The 12,374-nt window shown below is 35.8% G+C and overlaps 1 protein-coding gene across 1 annotated transcript; it reads right to left on the bottom strand.

Moving 5' to 3' along the window:
- Positions 1–5,473: 5,473 nt before the first annotated feature.
- On the bottom strand, positions 5,474–10,897 carry LOC141847757 (peptidyl-prolyl cis-trans isomerase Pin1). Its single transcript, XM_074735841.1, has 2 exons — positions 10,576–10,897; positions 5,474–5,869 (listed from the first exon to the last, which is right to left on the bottom strand). Exons 1-2 carry the CDS (start codon positions 10,808–10,810, stop codon positions 5,745–5,747), a joined length of 360 nt encoding a protein of 119 aa, XP_074591942.1. The 5' UTR covers positions 10,811–10,897; the 3' UTR covers positions 5,474–5,744.
- Between the last annotated feature and the right edge of the window lie 1,477 nt (positions 10,898–12,374).

Here is a 12,374-nt window from a genome sequence, read left to right as displayed (position 1 = left end):
GATCTATAGAGATAGATCTAACAGATTTCTTGGCCTAAGTCAGAGTATATATATTGACAAGGTGCTTAATCGTTTTGCCATGCAAAATTTCAAGAAGGAATTTCTGTCGATGTCACATGGTGTGAGTCTTTCGAAGACTCAATGCCCCTCTTCTAAGGAGGAGAGGGACCGCATGGATCAGATTCCTTATGCATCTGCTATAGGGTCTATCATGTATGTCATGCTTTGTACTCGCCCTGATGTCTCGTATGCGTTGAGCATGACAAGCAGATACCAGTTAGATCCAGGTGAAAGATCACTGGACAACTATTAAGAATATTCTTAAGTACTTATGAAGGACGAAAGAATATTTCTTGATATTTGGAGGCGATGAGGAGCTCGCTGTAAAGGGTTACAGTGATGCAAGCTTCTAAACTGACAAGGATGATTTAAGATCGCAGTCAGGGTATGTATTTTATTTGAATGGTAGTGTTGTGAGCTAGAAGAGTTCGAAGCAAGACACAGTCGTAGATTCTACAATAGAAGCCGAGTATATTGCTGCCTCTGATGCAACAAAGGAGGTTGTTTGGATTTGAAAGTTCATTGCAGAGCTTGGTGTGGTTCCTAGCATAGCAAACCTAATAGACCTCTACTATGATAACAATGGGGCTATTGCACAGGCTAAGGAACCACGCTCTCATCAACGATCCAAATACATACTACGACGATTCTATCTCATTCGAGAGATCATCGATAGAGGAGATGTGAGGATATGTAGAGTACCGACTGATGCTAACATCGCAGATCCTTTGACCAAGGCTTTGGCACAGAGGAAGCATGATGGTCACACTAGGTCACTAGGTATTAGATATTTCAGTGATTGACACTAGTGCTAGTGGGAGATTGTTAGTGTTAGCCCTAGAGCCAATCATGAGATGATTGACTAGGAAACTTTTTGTATTATATTTTATTAATAAAGGTAAAATTTTGATTATTATATTTACTTTATATTTGTGCCAAATGAATAAGTATAATAATGTCCTTGGATAGTAGGTTCTAATCTATATCATATCAATTGGTTGAATTGATAGTGAGATGATGTAGAGAACACTACTCTTAACTATTCCTAGTCAAGCATTAATATACAAGGATAATATTAATGCGTTGAGACTAGCGTGTAGGTCAATTGATGACTTGATCTCACAAGTCATGAATATGAGATATCACATTGACACATGAGTATATATTGGAGAATATATACTGAATTGACCTGCCATGAGAAAATTTCATGGATTGTTATATGAGTGTCATAAACTTTCTCATAGTGACTATTGGTATGAATAGTCCTTAGACTTGAAGTCACTACGGTTCCCTACATAAGAAGTTGTATACTTTGGTATCGTCAAACGTCACCCGTAACAGGGTGGACTATAAAGTCGATCACTGGGTATGCAATGAATTATGCGGAGGGATGTGAGTGATGTAGATGGGATCTATCCCTCCCATATGACGGGAGTGATATCTGTGGGCCCCTTGATCGAGTAAGGACTACTAGAACGCATGATCATGCTCAAATGAGTCAATATGAGATATTGAGCTCATTTGCTTGAGTGAGTCTACTTCGGGGGATCAAGAAACACAAAGATTGATAAGAGGATGACACGGTCTATGCCTCATTGATCAATCTCGATATCGAGGATAGAAAAACAAAGTCATACATTATAATAGACACGGAAAGGTTAGGTCGGATCTCGACTTTCTCGTCACTTGGGTAGCAATGATGCATTGCTAGATGCCGCTCATTGTTTATGTGTCTAAAGCAGTTTAGATACATTGCCAACGTTACGAGAACCTATTGGGTCACACACAAAGAACACGATGTTTCGGAGATAAGTTGATTTTAGTTTGACTAAAATGTTGGAATCTCGAAATTGGATTAATTAAGTTGATTTTAGTTAAACTGAGTTAAACTCAAATGAATTTAATTGGATTATGGGATTGAGTCTAATCTGAGTTAGACTCATTTAGATTAGACTCAACCACTTAATAATGGATAATGTTCATTAAAAGGTTTAATGAAACATTATTAAAGAGGAAGGTCAAGAGACATTCTATTCATTGGATGAATAGAAGATGAAGAGCCAAAAAGAATACCAAGAGTTTTTGGTATTCATTGTGATTTATGGGCATTAAGAGGAGGGGAAGCTCAAGGGGCAAAGACCTTTGTATTCATTGGATGAATACAAAAAGGCTTCTTGCAATTTTGAAATAGAAAGAGTGCTCATCATCCCTCTTCTTCCTCCTCTCCTTTCGTCTTGGCCGAAACACACAAGGTGTATTTTTGGTCCTCTTGTCTTGTGAACTATTCCAAGTTGCTAGCACAACTAAGGTGGTTCATCTCCGAGATTGAGATCGTGTTCATGTGGATATTATTAGAGGCACAACCATTCTGATCGTGTAGAGATCCGACGAACCAAGGATTAGCGGGATACGCTAAGGGCACACAATAAAAGTATAACTCTTAGTTAGAACTTTGTATGAATTTTTCGCATGGATCATTAGAAGGGATCCTATTTTCCGCTGCATATATTATTGTTTCTCATATAAGAGATCCCAACAATAGGGTTAAGTCTAATCCGAATTAGATTCAAATGAATTCAATTATTAGATTATTGGATTGAGTCTAATCCAAATTAGGCTCATTGGATTAGACTCAACCACTAAAGAGAATTAATGTCCATTAATAGATATTAATGGAGTATTGATGAATAGGAGAGCAAAAGGTAAAAATCTTTTGTATTCATTGGATGATTCTTTGTATTCATTAGATAACTCTTTGTATTCATTGGTATTCATTTGATGACCCTTTATATTCATTGGATGATCTTTTATATTCATTGGATGAGTACAAAAGGTCAATGTTATGCATTTGGTGGATGATCACTTCTAGTCTCCTCTTTTTCTACTTTTGGCAAAACCATCCATGGTGCTAGCACAACGAAGGTGGTTCTTCTCCGAAGGCTAAATTCATGCGATAAACGAATGACGTGTTCGTGTTGAATACTGAAGAAGCGTACCATTTTGATCGTGCTAAAATTTACCAAATCAAATTGATGCCAAAATTGTTCCATTCACGCAACAAGGTGACAACTTGATCAAACATATATACTACATTCGCATAGATCTCTGGAAAGATCGATTTTGTTTTGCTACGTTTATTTATTATTTTTTATAAAAGATTCCTACAACTATGCACCCCCTCTTGCATTCTTTCAATCCTATAATGTTCAAATCAGAGTGCAGGTGGTCCCTTGTATTCTCCCATGTCACCTTAGCAATCTCCAAAAAGGTCTCATCAAGTAAAAATTCAAAATGGCCTCACCCTTCTAGAAATACCTCCATTAGTCACCATGCTAATAAGTGATGAATGATGGTAAGAGGCAACTTCCAAACCTTCTTGAATTATATTGCACTATTATGAATTTGTGACTACTTTATCCATCTATGCTTCCACCGTTCTAAGTGAATCATGCCTATATGTGAGAATTTTTGGCAGTCCACTATCTTCAAGAACTTTATCAAAAGCTAAATACCTTTGAGTGATTTAGTCTCTCATGTCATTGTTGCTACACAACACTTTAAATATCATTAAAATCACCAAGAGTTAACCATGGTTCTAAGGATCTAGTAGCAACTCTCCTAATATGACCCAAAGCTCTAATCTATCAAGAACCCTAAGGCCACTGTAATAAACTGTAGATAGCCACTAGTTCCCATCACCATCCTTCACCGTAGCACACATATATATTGAGGATGTGCTTACTCAACATAAAAAAAAAAAATAAAATTGGCATGTTGTTCCTACCATAACCAAATACTTCTTAGAAACCATAGAAGTTAACTCATGATTTTCGAATGTTGGGGAATAAAGCTTCCACCTTGCATGCTCTATGATCACTGATTTTGGATTTTGGATTCTCATACTACGAGTATGGATGTAGTCTCTTAGTGTCCTATGGAATTTGGGGCACCTCACCCTTCGACAATTTCATGATAGGATAATGATGGATATACTAAGTAGAGAGGGTGGTTTCCTTTTGCACTGTCATTTGAAGGTCATAAACTTACAAGGTATCATCTCTCTCTTGTTGCTCAATCAGTGACGAGTCAAGGAAAGGAATGCAGCAACCCTTCAGTTTCATTGTGGGAGTTGTCCAGCTCTCATAGAAATACATAGCTGAATCAGAGAGGGAAACCTTACCCAATCTTCAGAATTTAATCTCTTAAACTCTCATATTACTATCATTTATAGACATGTTCTTCTGAATTTGAAGCAAGGAATAAGCTTAGTTTGGAAGTCTGCTCAATCAGAATCTTTCAAAATAGCCTCACACTAGATCGGCGATCAATTTACATCCAAAAAGAGTTGCCAGTGAATCAAAGGCATTCCCCATTCAAGTAATCAGACGGCAGCCCGATATGCATATCCACACAACTCATCACATCTTCTACAACAAATTCTAGCACCTCCACCTCCACAGGGAGATGTAATTTATAACAATCCATGGGCTGTCCAATTACTCTGTTAGCATTCAAGTATTCTGTTGCCAGTCCCTATATTACATATCCACACGGCTCATCACATCCATAACAAATTCTAGCACCTCTGCAGGGTAGATGTAATTTAAAACAATCCATGCGTTGTTCAGGATGAAGTCTGTGTCCTTTATGCTTAAAAAATTCACAATGAGAAATTCGCTTATGATGTCCAATAATGAGAATGCACTCTTTGGATTTCTACAGGGTTGCAAATCTATTCTTGACATAGTTGTAATTAATCCTCCATCAAACCTCCATAATTAGCGAGCAATGAAACTCTTCATTGATCACTAAAGCACGGACTTTCTCCTTTGTGATCTCAACAATGAGCATCCCTCCTATTACACTGGCATATCTTCTCCCACGAAGAGATTGTCTTCATTGAAGTCCATTCTGAAACTCCAGTCGTGGTTTGGATTGGAAACCCAGAGAAGTTCCTTTTGTGCCTTTTACATCTCCATGGAGTGCCGGTGCTCATCGCTGGGTGCCATCTCTGACATGGTTTTCTCAACTTTTTTTTTCTCACGACCTGACCACTTTAACCTCTTGCTGGAGCTCAAAGGTGGGATGAAAAATGAAGCAAATTGCTTCCAAGTTCTGCTATGTAATTTCACAATTCTGCTAAGGTAATCATGAACAAATACTCTGTCAATATTACTACCGGTGAAGGAGGGGAGAAGTGCTCCGGATGAGACCTCGACATCGTAGCAAACGACGGCGAAGACAACCATATTTTAAATGGTTCGATGTGCTAAAATTAGAAACTCTTTACTTGAACGACACACAAGTTACATCAATATATCAACTGGTGAGTAGATAATTCTGAAACTAACAAAATAAAACTTAGAAAAAATGTCCAGAGGCTTTACGAATATCCAGGAACAAAGATCAACCATGCAAAATAGACAGAAACATACTCTCATTTATTTTTTAAAGTGAGCATGATTCAATTATCGTGTCACAAACAAACCAAGCAAAACACCAATATTTTTTCCAATCATTTTGCTGAAAAGAGTTTAGGGCCAAAAAATGATAGTGATGCCAATGGTCCTTAAAGCATGGCTGTAAAGCGAAAACATTAGGGCATCTTATTATTAATGCCATGTAGATTGACCCTTAATAATCAGAATGGAGTTTGAAAACAAAGTTCCATACTGCAGTGAGCATCAACCAGTTCTCAGAATGATATGGACACCGCTGTCAGTTTCGACGATGTCACTAATTTGCCCAACTTGGAGTGCAAAGGTAGCTTCTTCAAATGGCTTCTGCATTTGTCCACGCCCAAAGCGACCTGCATTAATTCGAAATAATTTGATTGATAGTGCCATCATGATGGATTTACTCTTGAATATTACAAATTTCTAAGTGATTTAAGTGATAACATCACTTATCACTCTAGAACTGTCTCCAAAAGCACAATTAGATGATTCAAGGAGTTGCAAACAACCCATGTTACGTGAGGGGATAAAAGAATAAAATTGATGAGCAATTTGGTATAAAAAAGCTAAACCAGCAACTAAACAGTATGATTAACGAAAGCAGAGCCATAATAACATAAATACAGGAGATGATAGGTTCCAACTTTTCATGCATAATACAAATGGATTTTTTCCCCCTTCTCTCTCAAACAAATTAAGCTACCAGTGTTGTCATTAGAGGGAACATGATTGATCAGGTTAAAAATTGACTTGAACAAACCAACTTATGATGTCATTCTGAAAGAAAGCAAGAAATAGTTTCCAAATACTGAATCAATCTCTTGTTTAGAGGAGATTATTCTCTATAAGCATCCAAGATTCATGTAACTGAAGTGTAACTTATAATATCAAGGATCAACCTCGGTATGCAATAACATACAACGGCTGCACCACATCAGAAATGAACATATAAGTAACATATTTCACCTGTATCGTGCATACCAAAGATGTATCACTTGCAACGAGTAGCACATGCCTTTCATCTCGACCTAATAGTTGAACCCAACCCTGTGATGGGCTAAAAGGGAAGTAGGGGAAGGGAGTAAAGCTCGAGATAAAGATTTGCAACAAAAACCAAAGAAGGGATGGAGTTCAATTGAGCATCAGAAACCAGCAGTTGATGCAGTAAAGAAGGTCAGCAATTGATGATCAGGCAGAGGGAGGAGGAGGAAGGAGCTTGAGAATCCCTAATTGAGCAAGTTTAAATTAATAATTATTTTATGTAATTATATCATATAATAAATTAATTCAGCTCATATTCAATCAAATAATAACTTGGTTCAGCTTGACTTGGCTCTAGTCCTACCCAAATCAGGCAAAACACACCATAATCCTAATTAACAACCCATTACAAATCTTATAAGGTCTCAATTGAAACAATTGGAACCAAATTTAACCCTAAAATTGGTGTAAAATTAGGTCGGCATGGTACAAACCATGCCCACCCATGCCATACCTCATTCAGCACCAAGACAATAATCATTATGATCTGATACTGAAACCAGTATAGAAACAGAAATTTTATACTTTTCTTACAATTAACTTTGACTCCTGCATCTCTGACTCCTGAATATTATCAATATATGCAAAAGTGATGATAAAAGCTACAAAGAGCTACAACATAATGCTAATAATTTGAAAAAATTATATATCTCAGAAATCTTTCAAAGTGATTGAAGTGGGAACATCCACTAGAACTTTCTTCAATAGCACATTAAGTCGATTGAGAGGTTTTCAAAGACTCAGAGCAGTTCATAACACATGAGTTCTAAAGCAATAAAATTGATAACTGATTTGGAATAAGAAGCCAAGTCACCTATAAAACTAAATCAGTATTATTACAATTTACAAAGAATTGCTTGTTAAGAAACTATAACATAAGAATAAAAGTATAGATGACAGTAGTTAACTTTATGTACAACTGAACTTTTGTCTATCAAACAAATAGGCAGTTGACTACATCTTGACCTCTATCTATCATACCTTATGTTATTGGATTACATGGTTTCAAAAAGCAGTTGCCTAGCTGTTTGCAGCAAGGAACCACATCATGTATAGCATGTGGGTCCCTATCCGCAATTGGATTGAATATGTAGGCCTAGGCATTCTAGGAAGCCACACAAACAATCTATACAGCTACATATGAATATTTCATTTTTACATATGAAATTTATCGATGAAATAGCTTGATTAGTATACTTTATTTTACATATGAAATTATTATTATATTTCAATCAAGAGTATATGTGCAACCATGGTAGTCAAGATTGCAATCTAGACCTTAGGATCTTACAACTTCCAGTACAAATTGACCTAAACAATACAAATCCAAAGTAGGATCTAAATTAGACTAATGTTTATGAACTTTCAATCCTCTCTTTACTGTCCCTATACATAGGATCTTGGTCCCCAAAACATAACTATATAAATTCAATTAATCATTAATTTTTTTCGTGTCGTATCATTGAGAAAGTTTTCAATTGTATAGAATTCATTTTAAGTTCTAATTAGAAGTGTCCTATTTAATTATTATCATTATCATGAACATTCATCTGTGTGTGTACTTGTTATGTAAAATTACTTTAAGAACTATTTTTATTTTTCAATTATTCATTATATCATAATTTTGTTTATACTTCATGGAATTAGAATGATTGTAATTGAAACAATCCTACAATTACTTTATATTGAAAGTTAATATATATATATATGTGTGTGTGTGTGTGTGTGTGTGTGTGATAAATTATAAAGTTAAATATAATTCTAAAATATTTTAATCAAATTATAAGACCTTCTGATGCTACGCTCCAATCCTACAATCCGGACATATGACCCTCTCTTTTTTTCCTATGTAGAATCTTGGACCTGACATGCTTGTTGCATCTAACATATGTGCTATGCAATGAAACAACCACATTTTGCTTGTAGAAGTTTATTTAAAACTTTGTTTGAAAATGGACTTTTTGTTTCTCAATAAAATAAGCAGTTCTAAATTCATTATGCATTGATTCTTGACAATTTGTATGAATCATACAACGACTTAAATATTAGTTGAGCATGAAATATCATACTAAACCTAGAGCCAATGATACTTTTTGGGTTGAATTGGGAGTATCCATAAAAGGAAAGGAAATACGTTAAGATGGAACATATTCTAACAATCTTAGAGTTATAATATTTATGCAGAATGTGGAGCACCCATAAAAAAAATATCTTAAGATGGTATAAACAATCAGAGATGCTTGTAGGTTTGATGAATAATAGGAGATAACTTAAAAGTAACAAAAATTAATATAGACCTAAATGACTTGTATAGTAGTAACATGGTTCTTAATTTCGTGTTGTGCTGATTTGCATGGGAGGAATTTACCATTCCACCCACCGATCGACACCGGCACATACTGGCACTGCCACGATCCCCGCCCGAAGCAACCACGGGGTGCACGGGGGTGCGTGACCCCCGCATGGCTACCGGTTGTGGAGGCCTCCACAATCCCCGTTCGATCTCCACGGGGGCACGGAGGTTTCATGTTTTTTTATTTATATTTTTTATTTTAAAATTTGAATTTTTTACTTTTTAACTAGTATTTTCTTTTCCCTTTTATTTATTTTTTTCCTTTTATCCATTAATTTTTTTCCTGTTTCATTCGTTATTATTTTTTCTCCATTAAAATAAACAAAGAGAAAAATACCTCTTAAGGTAAATAGAGGAAAAATAAAACCTCTTAACCTTTTTAAAGAAGATTATCCTTTCCCCTTCTCACATAAAATAAATATACTATAATATAATTTCTAATTTTATAAAATGCATTATTACTAATAAACTAAATTATTTTATATATAAATTGGATTTAATTTTAAACTGATCAAAATATATCTAAATTAAATCCAGTTTAAACTTTTTTGATGGACTTCAGTTAACCTAAATTGACTTTTACATAATAAGAATCAAACATTTCACGAGATAATATCAAAACTTAAACTCAACATTCAATATCTCAAATATAACTTAATAATAAGTATCTATAACAATCAAATATTAATAAAAATACTTTTAATTAATATATTTTATATTCAAAAAAGTATCGAACCTATATCAACACAACACAATATGGTACAAAACTGTATGGTTCCGATCATATCCGAAACTCCGGCACAATTCAAAATTTTAAACCTTGAATAGTAATGGTATGATCTAATATAGAAATAAATAAGATCCATGTAATTGACTCTAAATTGTTAGAATGTACAAGCTTTTTCTATTGTTGTCCTCAAAAAAATTAGTGCACAAAAACAATCATTCATATAGAAACTTCCATATGACATAGTATAAGTTAAACAGATAGAACATAGATGGCATGTTTCTCTCAGTTACATGATAGCAAATTTAGTGTAAATGGTGGATTTTCACCCTTAACCATAAACAAAGACAGTGATTGTGTCAAATGAAGATTTTTGTGATGGAAACACACCTTAATTAACGCCAAGATCAAACACCAAACTACTAATAGTATATATCTTGTCCTGCAAAGACCTCCTAAATCAAATTCCTTTATATAGATTTCATTTCCCCACTAGCCATATACAACGATTATCAATATCAACCACTGGAATACCCAATGCTCCTGATTTTAATTATACACTATCATATACCTATCAAATCCATAACACCCACGCATCCAAACTATAAAATTTTAGGAATTGCAAAAGGGGCCATACATAAGAAATATACATATGGTAAATTTACCCTAGATGAGACAGAAACATGAGGGTTCTGAAAATAACAAAAGATCAACCCGATTGTTCAGACGAAGAAGACAAATGAACCCAACCAAGGAGCAAGTCGACGGATCGAATAAATGTTTTGATTATCAATTGAAAATCGGTACCATGAAAGCAGAGATCAATTTAAAATAAAATAAAATAAAGGAAAAGATAAAACGGATCAAGAAGTGGGGGCGGAAAGTCCAGTAATATAACCCTAGGACGCCAGGAAAGGCGAATAGGAAGGATAACAGACCGAGATCGCCACCGCGCTTGGCGGAGCTGCAATCCGAATAGCGTGCTGCGACGTCCTGGAAGCCGGCCTTTCCGGAAACAATGTCCTCGCGGAGGGCAAGCAGCTGACTGACAGCGGCGTCGCGGGTGGTGGCGGAGATGACGCGGCCGTCGGGATCCTTCCACGAGGCCTTGCGACGGGATCCTTGGTGTTTGATGAGTATGTGCGAAGCTTTCACCTGCTCCGCCGCCGCCATCGTCCTCTTCCTTTTCCGCTCTCGCTTGTTGCCCTCTATTTTTCTTTGCGGGCTCTGTCGAACGCTCAAAGCGCAGTAGATCAACAGATGGCGGTGGGGATTCGCCAAAGGAAAATAGATGTGAAAAACTTTCACTTTGCTCCAAATATATGTGAGTATTTGCATTTCACCACGATGAACTAGTAATATCGAAAGAAACAATGATCTTTTAAACAATACTAATACTAATATACTAATACTAATTAAGCAGTTAAAACTTAGACATTTTATTTATTAACAATAATATTAGTTTTCTCTAGTAATTGTTTAATCATTGTCTAGTTGTGGTATTTGTATTAGGTCACTGGTAGTTGCTCAGTTGTCCATTTGTGCAACTTCAAATTGTTTATGGCCCTGATTACTAGTATTTGATCAACTCCACTGATACACTGAGCTAATATTAGTGAACTTTTAGACTGACTCATGGAATTCACATACTAATGTTTGTTAAGTGATACTCATGGAAATTTTTCATCCTAAAATTATTCTTATTTTAATATTATTATACTAATTTTAACTAAAACTATTAGAAATTTTAGATAAATTATTTCACATCGTAGAAGTTTTGATCAAAATTACTTCATGTTGAATTGATTTTGGCCTAAAATTGATCAAAATTATTACAATATTGTTAGAATAGTTTTGATTAAGTTGGAGTAATTTTGATTAAGTTGAAATAATTTTAATTAATATTGAAATAGTTTTGACCAACGTTGAGATCCAAATTAGTTGATTGCCTGAATAATTTTAACTAGTAGTATAGGAATAGTTTTTAACCAAGTTGAAGCAGTTGTAATAAAAATCAGTTAGATGAGAAATTGTTTAGAGCAACTTTGATTAAAATTTTTTCACTGTACACCGTGGATATACAAACATCAGTTCAAGGCTTTGCCGACGTGCACGTTCCTTCAAGAGAATCGTTCGTGAAGATGAGATGTCCTGAAAAGCACTCAACATATAGGGTTAGAAGGGCGCCGGGATTGGATCCCGACAAACCACTCCGACGCTCAAGTTAGGGTTCGACGTAAAAGAGGAAGCAACGAAAGACTTGAAGAAAGTGGGGTTTATGTGTGTGCATACCTGTACCCATGGGCATGGATTACCTTTTTATAGCAGTTGATCTCCGAGATATTCGTAACCGCTTGAGAAATATTCGTTCATATCTGTTCCACTTTTTGGAGGGACTTTGTCTGTTTATCTGTATCGTTCCTGCTTTTGTGGAGGAATTAGTTCTATTTTCTCTGAATTAGGCGAAACGGCCAAGTCTTCAATAAATGAATTAGGCGGAACGACCAAGTCTTCAATAAATGTTGCTTACCGGCAGTGAGTCTCAACTGCAGGGATGAGATCAGCGCGTGATGCAGGGACCAAGTCATGAAGTCGGCAGGTGATGCCGAGACCAAGTAGGTCGGTATGTGATATAGGGACCAAGTCGTGAGGTCGGCAGGTGATGCTTAGACCAAGTCATGAGGTCAGTATGTGATATAGGGACCAAGTCGTGAGGTCAGCAGATGATGTCGGGACC

Source organism: Curcuma longa, chromosome 16 (assembly GCF_044706935.1).
Source record: "Curcuma longa cultivar G26 ecotype Majalengka, Jawa Barat chromosome 16, ITB_CL_G26_1.1, whole genome shotgun sequence".
Classification (NCBI taxonomy): Eukaryota; Viridiplantae; Streptophyta; class Magnoliopsida; order Zingiberales; family Zingiberaceae; genus Curcuma; species Curcuma longa.
This window is presented reverse-complemented; position numbering and strand designations above follow the sequence as displayed.

What these genes read in the sequence shown, in the direction of transcription:
- LOC141847757 (XM_074735841.1), bottom strand. Translation starts at nt 10,810, where the DNA reads ATGGCGGCGGCGGAGCAGGTGAAAGCTTCGCACATACTCATCAAACAC. An exon ending in CAAGCGCGGTGGCGATCTCG is followed by an intron (nt 5,870 to 10,575) that starts GTCTGTTATCCT and finishes GAATTAATGCAG; the next exon opens with GTCGCTTTGGGCGTGGACAA.